The sequence below is a fragment of the Sorex fumeus genome, unplaced genomic scaffold (assembly GCF_029834395.1).
Source record: "Sorex fumeus unplaced genomic scaffold, SorFum_2.1 ptg000043l, whole genome shotgun sequence".
Lineage (NCBI taxonomy): Eukaryota > Metazoa > Chordata > Mammalia > Eulipotyphla > Soricidae > Sorex > Sorex fumeus.
In genome coordinates this window covers 31,697,468-31,715,253 of record NW_026606100.1, presented here as the reverse complement: position 1 = coordinate 31,715,253, position 17,786 = coordinate 31,697,468, and the positions used below count along the sequence as shown (strand labels likewise).

General features: G+C 51.1%; 1 protein-coding gene across 2 annotated transcripts in view; it reads right to left on the bottom strand.

Moving 5' to 3' along the window:
• SUFU (SUFU negative regulator of hedgehog signaling) overlaps positions 1–17,786 on the bottom strand; it is a 98,821-nt gene that overhangs the window by 61,215 nt on the left and 19,820 nt on the right. For both annotated transcript variants that reach the window (XM_056121011.1, XM_056121012.1), the window contains exon 3: positions 2,382–2,518. In XM_056121011.1, the coding sequence (XP_055976986.1) occupies positions 2,382–2,518 (137 nt within the window). The remainder of the gene's footprint in view (positions 1–2,381; positions 2,519–17,786) is intronic.

Here is a 17,786-nt window from a genome sequence, read left to right as displayed (position 1 = left end):
ATTCCTGAGTGCAGGGCCAAGAGTAATTCCTGAGCATTGCTGGGTGTGGACTCCCCAAAAATAAAAAATAAAAGTGCCATTCCATTCAAACCTTTCCACAGTGAATGTACCCTTTCTCTTTCTTTTGCAATATGTGGAGGGAGTCTTTGAGTTCTTAGGGCAATCCTGACCCCAAGCAATTCTTATTTATTGGTTGGCTAGCTGGTTTGGGGATCATACCTGGCAGAGCTGGGAGGGGCCTATTCCTGGTGGTATTGGGGTCTACATGCAAAGCTTGTGCCCTTGAGCCCCTTGAGGCTTCTCCCTGGTCAGCCCAAAGATCTTTTTATTCAATCGTTTCAGCATCTACTGGTAATCAGTCTGGATCAATGATCAAATTAGTGTTGAAAAAAGGGGTCACAAGCAATGTTTACCATTTGGGGTGAATGAACTCAAGAGAAATCCTATTTTCTGCTCACTGGCATCTTTTTTGTTTGTTTTTGGGCCACACCTGGCAGTGCTCAGGTTACTCTTGGCTCTGCACTCAGGAATCACTCCTGGCAGTGCTCAGGGGACAATATGGGGTGCCAGGGATCGAATCCGGGTCCAACGCATGCAAGGCAGATGCCCTCCCCGCTGGACTATCGCTCCGGCCCCAGCATTGTTATTTCAGACCTGTAATATCAGAATTTCATCTGCTTGACTCCACCTGACAGTGACTCATAACACCTGTTTTACATTTCTCTCTGATCTTTATCCACCTGAGCAGGTACATTAAGTGGAAATAAACACAGGAATGCACTGGCTTAAGCAGTGACCCAAGAGTTACCTGTCTGTACAAGCCAGAGGCTGCCCAGCCCACAGAGGCCCCCCCGCCCCCAACTTTTCTATGGCAGTTCAACTTCCCCATCAGTAAACGTCTATTTTCCCAAAGATGGTTTTATATGCGCATCTGCTGCAGGCATCCCACGAGGGAAGAAAGGGGAACACAAAGCATTATAGCAGCACGATGGCTACAGGCTGCAAACCAGCTGTGGATCCGCGCCTGTGAACACCGTCTCTTCCAGTCAGCAGTGGTTTAGGGCCCAAGTACCATCCTCAGACCTTAAGAGTCCCTCTGGAGAGTCAGGTCAGAAAGCAGGAAACAGACACCCCAGTTCAGACTCTGGCCAAGTGAATGAAAGCCTTGCACGGGTGTGAGGATCATGCAACGGCAAGCTCTTCTGGGGATTTGGGAAACTCACTGAGAGCAGGGTGTATATCCCACGGATGGCATTTAAGAGCCCCTCTCATCATGCAATAGCTACATGCTTCTAACAACTGACTTCCAAGGTCTGGAACAAGACTAGCTTAAAGAATTAATTGCTGGACTGAAATGATGGCACAGAGGATAGGGTGTTTGCCTTGCATGCATCCAACCAGAGTTCAATTCCCAGCATCCCATGTGGTCCCCTGTGCCCCACCAGGAGTAATTCCTGAGTGGAGAACCAGGAGTAACCCCTGAGCACTGCTGGGTGTGGCCCCAAAACAACACCCACTGGGATGCTAAACAGACCCAGGAACTCTTATGTTCTCAGCAAGTTCTCCAGGACCTTCTGAATCAGAAGGGTCGGCGATCACATTTTGGGGATCACACCCTGAAAACTACAGGTTGTTCTGTCCTCATCTATGGCAGTCAAAGATTTGAATAAAAATGCCTTGGACTTCATGTGAAGGTGTCTAACCAAATCAAAGAATCAAACTCTGCGGTGATATAGGAAATGCTTGTGAGCAATGACCCTAACGGGAGCAACTCCAAGGATTAAAAACAAACCCAGCATGACCCAGTAACTCCCGTCTCGTGCACAGAGCCTCCCCTTCGGGTCCCTTATCAGCGTCTCCAGGAGGGCTCCAGGAACACAGGCCGGTGCTCCGGATGGCACCTGAACTGCTTCAACATTTCTGACCGCTTGAGATACTGCCTGATCCCAGTTTCCCCTCCACTGACAGCCAAGACTTAGCAAGGGGGGGCGTGCCCTTACAGGCCCGGGAGGGCTTGGTCACTGGCAGTCAGGAGCAATGAACATTAGTACTGACCACGGGGGACAGGGCAGACACAGACGGACCATTAGTCAGGGGCTCACTGGGAGCAGGGCCACAGCCTGCAGCGAGGGTGCAGGGTGTCAGAACAAGAGGGTGGCAAGGAGGAGGTGACTGTCACACCGTCTCTCCCACAGCCCAGGGAGCATTCTACCCAGGAAGCAGCAGCTAAGACACAGCTCTTGCCTTAATGGTACAAACGGGGTGCCAGTACTCCTAGGGAAGGTCGCCCCTCCGGCACCCAAGCATGCCCGCCAGTGCCCAATGGCCACCCTGGCTTGTGGCAAAGGGACCATCACAGCAGCTGGCACCCGGGCTCTTACCTGACTGGAACACGTATCTGGCCAATCCCTGCATTAGCTCTGCGGGCCAGGTTGGGGGTGCAGATTCCCCGGTTTCTCTCTTCAGACGAAATGTCAACTCAAAGCCAAAACCACTAGGTCCATCTGTTCCTGTAAATCTGAAAGGAATCAAAAGCAAATGATTTTAGTTCATCACATTAGGAGAAACACTCATAATTTTAGTTTTCCTAGCAGGGGAATGGGGAGAGAGTACAGCAGGTAAGGCATGTCCCCTGCACACAGCAAACCCAAGTTTGATGCCCAGAACTGCCTGCAGTCCCCAGTCCCTCCAGGAGTGACCCCTGAGTGCAGAGCCAGGAGTAAACCCTGAGCATCACTGGGTGGGCCCCTAACCCACCTCCACACACACAGAGACACACACAGACACAGAGACACAGACACAGACACACACACACACACACGGAGGTAAAACATAGTCACGACAAAATTTGCAGCAATGGCATGTCCTATGCAAACATGAGCCCACTGGAATAACACGTGCATGAACTCCTCAGCAACCAAACACAAACCCTGAAAAAAGGAGAATTCTGGCCGAGCAACAGAAGCAAGAGGCCGATTCAAAGGGCAGCCCAGGCCTCACTGGAAACTTCCACAGGGCAGCTTTCAACCACCCCCCCAATCTCTGCGGCCAGGCCGGGGACACAGGGCAGACAGTGATCTGGGTCTGACACCAGCCGACGCCTTACTGCCCTGCGGGGCTGTGCTCTGCCCAGCCAGCACGGGGACTGACAGTCCTCCTGAGACCTTCAGGACCTGTGGGCAGCGTGTTTCCTCCTCCGAGAGGCATCTAGCAATGCCAGAAACAGGCTCTCTTTTAAGTTTTCGTTTTGTTTTGCACTTTTTTTGGAGAACTGTGGGGCGTGGGCACACCTGGTGGTGCTCAGGGCTTTCTCCTGCCTCTGCACTCAGGACTCACTCTAGGTGGGGCTGATGAGACCATCTGGGGTGTCAGGGATGGAACCCGGCTTGGTCATGTGCAAAGCCAGAGCCCTGCCCGGTGCACTATCTCTTCAGCCTGCTCCCTCCTTCCTTCTTTTCTTCTTCTTTTTTTTGTTTTTTGTTTTTTGGATCACACCTGGCTCTGCACTCAGGAATTACTCCTGGCAGTGCTCTGGGGACCATATGCTGGAGATCGAACCTGGGCCGACCGCTTGCAAGGCAAACGTCCTACCCGCTGTGCTATCACTCCAGTCGCTCTTTCTTTTTTTAAGAGGCTGAGAATTAACTTTTTGTCTTTTGTTTTGTTGGGTCTGTGTTTGTTTACAGTGACAGGAATCAAACCCAGGGCCTTACATGAGTTATATCTCTGGCCCCATACACATAGATTTTGGAGGCCTGGCTGAAAAGAAAAAGAAAAAAAAAACTTGACAAGACACAGTATAATCTATTTTATTTCATTGTTGTTTTTTTTTTGGGGGGGGGGGAACTCATTTCAGAGAATGAAGAACTCCATGAAGCAAACAGGTGGGCTGGGCTTACAGGCTTGCGGGAGGCATGACCCGGGCCTGGGCAAGGCTGACCTCCAGCTCAAGCCCTACAAAGGTCCCGGGGTAAAGAGGTTTCAGGCAGCCTCCAATTAGCGGCGGCTTTGTACCGTGCATCAGACCCCAGCTCCGGGCTTTCATCTCGGGCCAAGAGAAATACGTGAATTCCTAACCACAAAAACTTGAAAAAGAGACTAAAAGCAGCCCATGCCTTCGGTTGTGCAATGGGGCAAAGATGCGGGTGCAGAGGGGCGGCCGCGCGGGGAGGGCACGCACAAGCACGCGCGTGCACGTGTCCGCCAGATGCGGCCAGCAGGGGTGCGGCCGGGACCGGGGGCTCCGGGCCAGCGCTGGGGTGGGCAGACCGGCCCTCCCTTGGCTGGTAGGGGGGTGGGGGGGGTGGGCCCAGCCAGATGGTCTCCACCTGCGGTGCACTACCACCCACCAGGCCGGGGTGGGGGCAGGGGCGGGGGCACCACCTCTACACCCTGGACCTCCAGTGTGGAGGGGCCCCGCCTCGGGATAAACACGCAGCCGGGATGGGGCAAAAGGGCTCGCGTGTCCAAAGCAGACCAGCCTACTGACGAGATCACTCAGACGTGAAAGGGCCCTGCAGGGGCCTGACGTGGCCTGAACCCCTTCAAGCGTGGACTTCTCCAGTCCACCGCCAGGCAGGACTGGAGGATGTAGACCCTTCCCGGGCAGCTGCTCTCCTGCGGCCCTGCCAACGAAGGGGTACCGAGGGGAGTGGAGGGTGCCGCAGAAGGTGGGCTGGGGCCAGAGAAAGAACCACGCATGGGGCCGGAGAGATAGCGCGGCAGGTACTGCGCCTGCACTGTGCCTGCACTGCCCGCAGACCCAACCCTGCACCCCATTCGGTCCCCTAAGTGCCACCGCCAGGGGTGATTCCTGAGGACAGAGCCTGGAGCCAGGAGTAACCCCGGAGCACAGCTAGGTGTGGCTCCAAAACAAAACAAAACGAAAAAAAAGGAACCATACTACCAGAAGGCTGCTCGGACGCTGGCCTGTGGTGGAATGTCTTCCCACGGAGACATGGATTTCCAAGGAATATACGACAGGTTCCCCCGGCCTGGCAGGGAGTTGGGAGGGAATCCAACCCTGGCTGCACAAGGATGGAGGAAGCAACCCTCAACACTTTCCCCAAGAAAAGCCAGCTCACTGAGAGAGGCGGGCGGGCAGACGGCTGTGCTCTGGAATTGTGCCAGCCACAGGAACGCCAACTCTGCTCACGGGAGAATCCTAAAAGTGGCTGCTGGACCACCAGGGCTAGCCCCCACATCTGCCCCAAAAACCTGGCTAAGAAACAGTGCTCCTTCGGGGCCCCAAAGCACCATGGTTCCGGGCCTGTGACAGGAGCCCAGGCGAGACTTTCTGGAAGGAACGTGGCGGGAGGGTCATCACAGCTGCCCAAGAGTTGGTCCCTCATGTTCACCCCCCCTTTCAGGACGAGGGAAATTTCCATCAGAGCCAGAGTGAGGGACCATGCCACACCGCCCGTGCTGGTGACCGCAGGGAGAATGCAGACCACACATGCACTGTCGGCAGAAACGTACAACGGCAGAGCTGCTCTGGAGGGCAGCTTGGCAGCGCCTCAAGAAGTTACTCACTCTATAGGATCCAACAGTTCCTGGTTTCCTGGTGTAGCTCCAGGAAAACCGAAAACATTTGTTCACGCCAAAACGTAAATGCTAATGCTGACAGTGGCAGTATTCATAATAGCCCCGAATGGAATCAGCCTCCGGTAGATAAATGGGTAAGCGAAAGGAAGCACATAGTCCTACAGGGAAATAAATACCATCTGATGAGAAAAGGACTTATGGATCAGTATTTACAATCGATGCCCACTACAAGGATAAACCCCCAAAACACCATGCTAAGCAAACAATGCCAGGGAAAAAGGCCACATATCATGATTCCACATGTGCGAGATTTTCAGAATAGATGAATCCAGAAACAAAAAATAGGTGAGGGGCTGGAGAGACAGCACAACAGGTAGGGTGTTTGCCTTGCACGCGGCCGACCCGGGTTTGATTCCCAGGATCCCATATGGTCCCCTGAGCACCGCCAGGGGTAATTCCTGAGCGCAGAGCCAGGAGTAGCCCCTGTGCATCGCCGGGTGTGACCCAAAAACGAAAAAAAAAAAAAAAACAAAAAAACAAACAGATGAAGAGTTACTGGGGCTAAGATGGGAGAGAGAATGTGAAGGGGATTCTTGGAGGGGGAGGAGGTAAGTTCTGGAATTAAATAGCTGGGATGGTGGCATGACCTTGCAACCAAACTAAAGCACTGAATTGTATACTTTACTTATTTATTTATTGTTTTTTTGGGTCACACCCAGCGATGCACAGGGGTTACTCCTGGCTCTTCACTCAGGAATTACTCTTGGCGGTGCTCAGGGGACCCTATGGGATGCTGAGAATCGAACCCGGGTCAGCCACATGCAAGGCAAATGCCCTACCCCTGTGCTATCGCTCCAGCCCCTGAATCGTATACTTTAGCAGGGCGAATTGCATAGCATACGAACTGTCTCCTTAACAAACAAACGTGGGCATCCTGGGCATACCTGAACGCCGCGAGACGAGGCCAACCCTGCCAAACATACCAGCTCTTCGCCTGGCTCTACAAGTGTGACAGAGGACCATGTCAGCACCAAGACCCCTGGTCATCACAACAGGTCAACTACAACGAAGGGAAGGAACTTGGGGAGGGAAGGAAGGGGGGATGGAATAAGAGAACAGACGGTAAACAATCAAAGTGCCCAATCATAAAGAACTGTTAGGTTAAAAAAAAAAAGCAAAAGAGGGGTTGGGGAAGAGAGCTCAAAGGGCTATGGTATGTGCTTTGTACACTGCAGGCCCAGGTTCAATCCCCAGCACTGCATGATCCCCTGAGCACAAAGCTGGGAGCAGTGTCTGAGCACTGCCGGGTATAAGACCCAAACAAAAACAAAGCAAACAAAAAAGCGAGAGGGTCGGAAGCAAAGGCTCAAGGTCTGGTGCTCACACTTTGCATGCAGGAGCTCAAGGTTCAACCCCCAGCACCCCAGCGGGCCTCCAGCCCCGAGTAATTAAATAGCTGGAATTAAATAGCTGGGATGGTGGCATGACCTTGCAACCAAACTAAAGCACTGAATTGTATACTTTACTTATTTACTTATTTATTTACTTATTATGCCCTGGGGATCTCTTAAGTACCACCAGGCATGGTCAAAACACCAAAGGAAAAAAAATAGTTACTAGTTTTTGAGGAAGAAGAAAATAAGGAAGGCAGAAAAAATGCTTGTGCCAAGGAAATACAGCTCAGGGTATATCTCATGCCTTTGCCTGTATGATCCCCAGCACCATCAAAAATTTAACACACACACACAACTTATGGTTCTCAATAGTTGGATATAAAAACAAAGATGTGGCTCAGGAATGTGGCTCGATAACCGAGCCATTACCGTGTGTGAGGCCCTGGCACTGAAAACAATCCAAGAGTACATCTGTGTATGTTTCCTAGCTCTCTCCAGTCACGGGCTACCCACGAGCAATGGCAATGCCTAGCACCAGACTGTGCCTTCTAAGTATCATCTTTGACCATAAGGAAGCAGAGCTCCCTGGGGAAGTGCCGAATCCAAGGGCTGGGAAAGTACAGGATGAACTTGACATTTTGTTGTGCCAGAAAGTAAGAAATGCTCAGAGTCTTGAGAGGAACACTCAAGCTAAACTGAAGGACTCCCACTGGCCAGATCTAGGTAAAAATCTGAATACTGAAAGAAATGGTAATAAATTAACATCTTTTCATTAAGGATCCACGGGAGCCGGAGCAAGAGTATACCAGGTAGGGCTCTTGCCCTGCATGCAGCCAACCAGGGTCCGATCCCTGGTATTGCACATGGTTCCCAGACCACGGTCGAGAGTGATCCCTGAGCACAGAGCCAGGAGTAAGGCCTGAGTACCACGGGGTAGGGACCCACCCAAATAAGAATCTATGAGTTCATGTGGATCACAACAGACCTAGTAACATCAGTGCTCTGTACTGCAGATCTGCCTAGAATCCTTCACTTTGAGTCAATTATTTAGATACAGACATGCATATAGAAATAACATATATATACACAGACATATGTATTCATATCCTGTTAATTCTGACTCTTTGGAGATGGTTAGCAAATACACTTTTATAAAAAGTAAATAAATAGGGGCGGGAGCGATAGCACAGGCATTTGCCTTGCATGTGGCCAAGCTGGGTTCGATTCCCAGCATCCCATATGGTCCCCCGAGCACCGCCAGGAGTAATTCCTGAGTGCAGAGCCAGGAGTAACCCCTGAGCATCACCAGGTGTGACTCAAAAAGAAAAAAAAAGTAAATAAATAGAGGGAAAAAAGGGCTCTTCCTTACAGAAAAACTCAACCAACAGATGTAGGAACAAACTGGGAATTAGAAACCACCGTTTGGCAGCCACTGTAATAATTGACTCAGGCAAGAGCCATGAGTGGGGATGCCAGGGATGTGGCTGGGTGGTAGGACGCGAGCCCTGCATGTGTGAGGCACTGGCTTTGAAGCAAAACATCATTAATGGGGCCGTAGAGATAGTTCAAAGTGGTGAAATACAAGCCTAGAATGTGTGCGGTCCTGAGTTTGATCCGTGTCCCACACTGCTTCACCCAGCACTGAGTACTGCCAGGTGTGGTCCTAAAAGCCCCCTGAAGTTCACCCAGACTACTGGGTGTGACCCTTATTTAAAAGAAAAAAAAGGGCTGGATTGACAGTACAGTAGACCCAGGTTCAGCTCCTGGTGTGTGAGGCTGTGGCCTCAAAACAAAAAACAAAATTTATGGGCTGAAGAGGGAGGACAGCCAGTAAGGCGCTTGCCCAGCATGTAATCACCAGCACCCCATATGGTCCCCTGAGTACCGTCAGCAAAGATTCCTAGGTGCAGAATCAGGAGCAACCCCTAAGTATTTTGGGTGTGGGCAGCCCCCCAAAAAAACCAGCAAAAGAATTTAAAAAATAATAATAACAATAACAAAAGAGGGGCTGGAGAGACAGCACAGCGGGTAGGGCGTTTGCCTCGCATGTGGCCAACCCGGTTCGATTCCGGGTTTGATTCCCAGCATTCCATATGGTCCCCTGAGCACTGCCAGGAGTAATTTCTGAGTGCGGAGCCAGGAGTAACCCCTGAGCATCACCGGTTGTGACCATAAGAGGCATATGAGCAGCATCAAAATAAGTAACATTCACACATACAGGTTCGGGGTGAGGGGGATACTTGATGGTCATTATATTTTAGTTCAGGTAACATAGTTTGCAAGAGTGTCGACATAATGTACAAAGGGAGTACAACCAGGCTGAGATAGTACATCAGTTAGCGGACATGCAAGCCTAGCAGAATCCTGACCCACGTATGAATTCTGGTACGTGGTCCCCCAAGCATCACTGTGTGCATTGCTGGAGGCCCCCAGCACTGCCAGAGTGCCCTGGGGATCCCTGATGCCACCATCCAAGCAGCATCAGATCCTCAAGACTTTGCTATGAGCCTCCAGCCCAACTATGTAAGAAGACACTAAGGGTGTGGGGCATCGTTCAGAGGGTAGAGCGCTTGCCTTACACAGCGCCAACCCAGGTTCAATCCCCAGCACCCCACATGGTTCTCTGAGCTCCACCAGGAGTGATCCCTGAGCACAAGCCAGAAGTAAACCCCGAGTATCGGTGGGTGTTATCCCCCACTACCCACGAAAGAACTGACGTTGGGGACCATGAGAGTCGCGCTGGGGGCTGTTTGACAGCTGAAGAGCTGCCCTGCAAGAGTGAGGCTGAGGCCAGGCCCTGCTGCCTGGGCTGCCCAGTTGCCCAGCACCCTATGCATTTTCTGCCGTGCCGCCACCAGGTGTTGTGTGAACCTGGTAAGGTGGTCTATGAGCACTGCAGCCTGGAGTGAGTGGGTGTGGGCAGCTGTATTTGCACTGCAGCATGCCCCGATGAGCACAACAAAGTGTGGGAACCTCAGCAAGCCTGGGTTGGAACAAGACAGCTAGAGAGGAATGACCCCAGAGAGCACAGCTATGAGCTCAAATGCCGTGCATGTGCACGTGTGTCCATGTGTGCCTGTGTGCATGTGTGTGTGTGTGAGGGCAAGCAAGTGAGAGAGAGAGAGAGAGAGAGAGAGAGAGAGAGAGCACTCCCAACATCTTAACAATACCCATGGAGGTGGGGGAATGAAGATCATTTCTCACTAACAGTCCTTCTCTTGCTGGCTCGGAAGTGTCCACGACTCTCCCAGCTGCGAGGCAAAGAATTCTGCCCAGAAAAGTCATCCCCAGCGGAGCCTCAGATGGAAACGCAGCCCGACTGACACGCAGGCTGGGGAAACCCTCAGCTTAGCAACCCGGGGCCTCCTGACACAAAGGCATCAAATTGATGTTTTACTTTTTTATGATTTTGGACTTTGGGCCACACCCAGGGATGCTCTAGGGCTACTCCTGGCTCTGCATGCAGGAATTATTCCTGGCAGTGCTTGGGGGACCATATGGGATGCCGGGGATTGAACCTGGAGTGTGCAAGGCTAAAAGTCCTATACACTGCACTATCGCTCCCGCAAACTGATGTGGTTTTTAACCAGCATCTTCAGGACAGTCGGCCAGGGGAGGAAGGTTGAGAACTATGGTTCTCCCAAAATCACTGCAGAACTTATTAAGTTTTGTTTTGTTTTGGGGGGCCATGTCTGGCAATACTCAGGGGCTACTCCTGGCTCTGTTCTTAGGAATCACTCCTGTCAGTGCTCTGGGGACCATAAGGGATGCTGGGGATCAAACCCAGGTCGGCTAATGCAAGACAAGCACCCTACCTGCTGTACTATCACTCTGGTCCCTCACTGCAGAATTTATGCCAGTTTTTGTTTGTTTTTTTGCAAAAGAAAAAAAGTTCAGGTTTGGCCATTATGTAAAGCTTTTATAAAGGATATAAGCTGATTTGGGGCTGAGAAAGCTGGGTGTGATGAACATGCGAAGGCGACGATTAACGTGGGGAAAATGGTACCTTCCCTGTCAGACTATGGCAACTTTGCTGAATGTCACCATTTTTTAAAAGTCGGGGTCACTTGGGGCTGGAGTAATAGCACCGTGGGTAGGGCGCTTGCCTTGCACGCGGCCGACCCGGGTTCGATTCCCAACATCCCATATGGTACCCCAAGCACCGCCAGGAGCAATTCCTGAGTGCAGAGTCAGAACAAACCCCTGAGCATTGCTGGGTGCAACCCAAAAAGAAAAGAAAAGTTCGGGGCCACTAGCACCAGGCTATTTCACTCAGGGCACCCCATTGGGGGGCGGGTGAGAGCCTTCCCCACCCCCAAGGGACCCAGACCCAACAGCCAAAAACCTCCACAACCCAATTGCTGCCATGCTCAAGGCCGCTCTGAGTGAACGCATTTCTGGACCACGTGGCCGCATGGTGACACATAAGATACTCCCTACCCATTCTCCAAGAGTACCACACCACATTTGATGGATTCAAATAGTAGGAAACCAATCATAGAGGGAAATACATATATATATATATGTGCATATATACATATTTTCAGATATATATATACATACATCACTCAACCTGTAACAAGATGTCTTAATGGTCCCTGCCAAAATAGAACAATCTTCATACTGTTTCCTCTATGGATACTTTTTTTGTTGCATTTTCAGCAGTTTTTCATAACAAACAATACAAAATATATTATTTCAGTTGTGCTTTGGGACAGGGATTGGGGATTGGGATCGAAACATTCCAAATATGGTGGTGGGAAGGTGTAATGATGGTGGGACTGGTGTCTGAATACTGGATATGATCGAATATTGTGAACTACCTTATAAAATAAAAAATTAAAAAAAAAAACTTGGGGCCACACTCAGGTGACCTCAGCTTGCTTGGATTGGGGATGCTTGTCTGCCGGGTGCTTAAAGGCCATCAAGGCCACACCTAGAGGTGCTCAGGGGTCACAGGAACTAAGCAGGCACTGCTAGAGTGGAGAGGCCACATGTTAAAGAGGGCTGAACTCAGGGACACGCACTCTACCATTTGAACGATGCAAATGCACTCTACCAATGTGACCCCAAATGTCACATTCTTTACCCTGCCTTCAAACTCTCTGACCTCATTTTGCCCCCACTGGTCTAAGAAGACACACTAGTCTTCTTTCTGTTCCGAGAAGATCAAGGTACTTTCTACCTCAGGACCTTTGCACTACTAGCTCCTTTTATTGCCTTCACACATATAAAGTCCAGGGCGCACCAACTACACTGACCGAAACCAACAGTGCCCCTGAGGTTGTATTATGTGCCGCTACTGCAGCAGCCAGGACGGTCACATAAGCTGCCAGTTCAAATGTTCCATCTTTGAGGAACTCATCCCTGAATACCTAAATACACCCTCTTCGCCCTATTAACCCCTTCTTCTACCTTGGACTCGGGCACATCAGCCCTGATTTATTTTCAACATGACACTCACTCCACCCTTTTTTTTTTTTTGCTTTTTTGGGTCACACCCGGCAATGCACATGGGTCACTCCTGGCTCTGCACTCAGGAATTACTCCTGGCAGTGCTTGGGGAACCATATGGGGTGCTGGGAATCGAACCCAGGTCGGACACGTGCAAGGCAAACACCCTACCTGCTAGGCTATCGCTCCAGCCCCCACACCCACGCTATCTTAAAACAATATGCATTTGGATCTATTTCTCCAGAAGAATAGATGGTCTGACCTGAGGCACAGCTCGCATGTGTGAGGCTGAGCTCAATCCCTGACCCCGCATCAAAAGAAAAGAAGCATGAGAGCGAAACCTGTGCCATGCAAGGCTAGCACCTTACCCGCGGTACCAGCTCCAGCCCGAGATGATGTTGGAGGGAGGAACTCCAACAGGAGGTGAGGGAGCAAGGCCTGGGGCAGTCTGGGAGGCCAGGGGTTGGGGGGTCAGGTGCACAGCCCTGGGGCAGGACAGCAGAGCGATGCTGACACTCCGGAGGAAGACTAAGGGGACAAGTGTGGATGGAGCAGGGTGTAGGAAGGGGAAGAGGAGGCCGCCAGGGAGCCCACCCAACTGCTCAGCCATGGCCTGCCTTCCATCCTTCCTCTCCACACACAACTCCTGGCCACAAAGTAAAACTCCGTGATGAGCCTGGCTTGGGAAGACTCTGGCACAGCTGTTGGTTGCGTTTGTTCTCCCACCAACCAAGCTCTTCAGAAGTCTTCAGAAGTCAGATCTGTCATGTGCAGAAAGTCCAGCCAACCGGCGTGCCCCCTGGGACGCAGAAGCTGGCCAGGCCCCATTTCCCACGGGTCAGGCTCCAGAGCTCCCGCCCTCGTGCCCCCAAGGCCTGCGACCAGAGGAGAGGAGGCAGGTGGTCAGAGGCCCGGCTCCAAGGCCCCCAGGTATCACCCGGAGGTCAGCGCTAGAAAAAAACTAAAACATCTCCCTGCCTTCTGCATGCGGCAAGGCCAGTTCTAGAACCAGAAACCGAAGAAGCCCAAGTGCCAGGGAAGGGGGTAGGAAGCGAGGCTTCTGACTCAACACACTGGCAGTAAAGGGCTGGGCGTCCACTGAGGCACGCCTCCCTGTGAAGCTGCTATAAACGCACGTTCTCACTGGCAAACGGGCATGTGGCCAGGCCTGTAAGAAGCCAGTTCCGAGCTGCATGGCTCCTGCTTACAGTGGGCTCTCCCCTGGGCTCAGCCCTGGACCGCGGACAAAGACGCTGAGAGGTTCAGAGAGTGGTGTCCAACCCACCTCACCACCTTGTTCTCCAGTGCAAGGGCAATCCAGGGCTGGAGACAGTACATGGGTGAAGGAGCATGCCGTGCATGGAGCCAGTCCAGGTTCGATCCCCGGTCCCCCTTGGTACATCCACAACACTACAGGATGTGACCCTGGAGGCCCCCAGCACTGCCCGGGGACTCAGGGACCTCTTGGGCACCACTTGAGAGATACATCCAAAAAAAATTTTTTTTAAATGAAGGTGAGAATAAACCCTTCAGTCAAAAGACTGAGGTTCCATGAAGCCCAAGACCAGTTCTGTACCCTTCATTACAATCTACTGTACTGCACACAATTGTGCCCACTGCAGCAACTGGCTTTGTGACAAATGAATGCTGGCCCTACCCACACAGGCCAGAGGCCAATGGGCTCACCTGGAGGTCCGTCCCCCAGATCCACAGAGCACACGGGCGGCCAACCAAGAGTAGGATTAACAGTAGCTGATGCCGACGCTTGGCAAAAGGCCCCCCAGACCTAACAGTAGCCCATTTACTTCCGGCAGACTTCCTGAAAAGGCTGTCACTCGTGCCCTGTGAGCTGCGAGCCCCCTGCCCCGCTGTGTGCCTAGGGTGGCGGGAACCCACTCTCTCTGGCCATCTCTCCCACTTTCCAAGGTCACGAGTGGGAGAGAGAAAGGCTCATGGTGCTTCCTGCTGGCACCAATTCCTGATTGGTCTAAGGAGAGAAACAACAGCAGGGTTAAGATGATCATTCTCAGGATTAGTGGCTCCACATGGGGAGATTTGTCTCGGGGCAGGCCGATCACAACTGCCCCCACTTCTGTGAGAAGGCGTAGGGAAGAAGGAAGGTCGGCAGTTGATGGCAGGTGGTGGGAAAGTGCCATCGTCCCCAGCAAACGGGCTGCGTGAGGATCTGGAGGCCCTGCAGCCTCGGACCTACTGAATGTTGAAAGCTGTGGAAGCCAGGTCAGGGGAGATGCGGTCTCCAGCTGAGGGGACGACGGGGAGGCGTCACTCACAGCCAACTGCAGACAGAAACTCCCCAAGCTATCGGATCGGTGACATAAAGACTAAGGGTTTTTCCCTTCTCTCTTCTCTGCTTTCCACAGGGACATTCACAATGTCTTTATAAGTGTATGTGTGTGTGTCGGGGGTGGGGGTGGGGGTGGGAGTGAATTTATAATTTAAAAAGTGACAACAGTACTAGATGGGACTGTGAAAAACACAGGCCAGCAAAGCATGGGATTTGGGGAAGCTGATTTGACACAGATTCAACATGGGGTCTGTCTGGGGTCTCACTCAATTCTCATCTAAGACAAGAGCAAGTTGTAGGGTTCTCTGTACTGGAGTGCACCATCAACCATGAATCCTTGGTTGACCCAGGTTCGATCCCCAGCATTCCATATGATCCTCAGACTCATGACAGGGAGTGACACCTGAGTGCAGAGCCTGAGCATCACTAGGTGTGGCTCAAAAATCAAAAAAGCAAAGAAAGCAAAGAAAGGGGAAGAAAAGAAAGGAAAAGGAAAGAAAAGAAAGTCAACAGAATAGCGGGATTCAGGTGTGGACCCAACAGCTCCTCAGGGGAAATAAATCACTTACTGGTTTGAGAATCGACCAAAAGGGAGAACACGCCAGAAAGCATGATTCGCCCAGCATCAGAACCCAGGAAGTGAGAAAGGGGGTCTTTGAGGTCAAGGGTGGAATGCAGAGTGGGAGGTGAGGAACGAAAACCTAAATGTGGCACCAAAGGAGAGATAACACTAAGCACATAAAATGATACTCAACATCACCTGTTACAGAACTGCAAAATTACACAAGACCCCTCTGCATCCCTACTGAAGGGCCCAAACCCCCAAAGTGGCGGTGACAAATGCTGATGAGGACACAGAATTAAAAGAAACTCTCATTTGCTGCTGGTGAAAATGCAGAAATGTACATCAGCCCTGGGAGACAGCATAGCAGTGTCCTGAGGTAAACAGAGCCCTGTGGGTGATCCAGCAGTTTTACATGATGAGATGACTATGTGTGTCCGCACGAAGACCTGCAGATGAATGTGTGTCACAGCATCTTTTCAAAACTGCCAAATACGGCACACAATGTCCTTCAGTAAGTAAAAATTTATGGTGTACACACACAATGAAGTATTATTGAGCGATAAAAGAAAATGAGTTATCAAGGCTCAAGACACGGAGGAGCCGTTAGTGCACACTGCTCAGTAAAGGAAGCAAACCCAAAAAGCTGCACGCCGTCTGGGTTCAACTATATGACACTACTGAAAAGGTCAGGGCCAGAGCGATAGTACAGCAGGTAGGGCATTTGCCTTGCATGTGGCCGACCCAGGTTCAATTCCCAGCATCCCATATGGTCCCCCAAGCACCGCCAGGAGTAATTCCTGAGTGCAGAGCCAGGAATAACCCCTAAGCATCTCTGGGTATGACCCAAAAAGAAAAGGAAAAAAAAACCCAAAAAAGGTGAGATGAGGAAAGACAGTGAGACAGTCATCGGTCGCAAGGTAGAGGGGAGAAGGGAGAGAGGGATATAAAATTGTTCTAAACTATAATGACTAGGAACTATGTATCTGTCAAAATACATGGAACTACATGTGAATGGAGTGAGCCCTAATGTAAACTGAGAACATTAATCAATAATAATGCATTATACAAAGGTTTTTTGAGGTGTTGGTGGTATAGTGGGGAGCACAGGTGCCTTCCAGAATTGGTTTATAAACTGCAGCAAATGCATCACTGATACTGATAAGATGTTAATGATAAGGGAACTATAGAAGAAAGGGTATGTGGGAAAACTTTGTGTTATCTTCTTCATTTTCTATCAACCTAATAAAACTGTCCTAAAATATAACCTATTAATTTAAAAAATAGTATTTTAAAAACTGACAGGGGCCAGAGAGATAGTTCAGTGAGTAAAGTGTTTGCCTTGCACACAGCCAATCTGGGTTCAATCCCAGCACTTCATATGGTCCCCTGAGCCTGCCAGAAGGAAGCCCTAAGCACCACCAAATGTCAGCACAAAACAACATCAAAAAATAAAAAACTGATAATCTGCATTTCTCTAAGGATAAAGGGAAAACTATCCACCCCAGGATAACAGCTGACAATTTTAATACACATTCTCCCAGACTGGACTCGCAGACACACTAAATGTGGGAGCACTCACTTCTCTATTCCTCCCCAGGGAATGATCAGAAACCCAAATCGTAGGCGAGATTCATCCTGGGCTGTGACATGCTAGGCACAATGGTACCAGGTCAGAAACGTGACCGTGGGAACTTGCCATCCAAGTCCTACACATCATCTTGTGCTCTAAAAGCTGCAAGTATTCCTGGCAGCCCACGGATGCTGACTACGGGAAGCAGTAGGAATGACCGGGAATAACGGTGGGATTGACTGTGGAGTGATGTCATAATGAAAGTGGGAATGACTAGGAATGACAGTGGGAACAACTGGAGCCAGAGACAGTTTGGGAATGACTGCAGGTCTGACTGCAGGAATGGCAGTGGGACTGACTTGGGAATGACGGTGGGAATGACTGGGAATGACTGCGGGAATGACAGGGGGAATGGCTGTGGGAAGTAGCGGGAATAACTGCAGGAGTGATGGCGGGAATGACTTCTTAAATGACAGTGGGAAACAGCAGGAGAGACTGTGAGAATGACGGTGGGAAGTGACAGTGGGGCGCAGCGGGATGACGGTGGGAATGCCTGCAGGAAGCAACAGGAGCCCCGCTGGGGGGCTGGTGTCTACTCTCCTTTACCCTCCGGCCTTTGCCAGCGAGGCAGTCTAGTCCGTCAAGTTGCTTCCGTCTCCAGCTCAGTTCTCCCACGAAGCACTTCCTGCTGCATTATTCACACACCATTAATCCCAGACACCTTTCAACTTCATGGTCTCGGCTGACCGTGGCCTCCAGCTGCTGGCTCCGGTCCCCTTCCTCCCTCACCCCAGCCCACTCTCTCTCTCTGCAAAGGTTGTGGCCAGGAGCAACGGGGCTGCGGGAGTCAGACTGCCTGGGCTCGTGTCACAGGTCCAGCATGCGCAAGTCATGGCTAAGTTCCTCACCTTCCCGGTGCCTACATGCCTTGTAAAAGAAGGAGGGGACTGAACA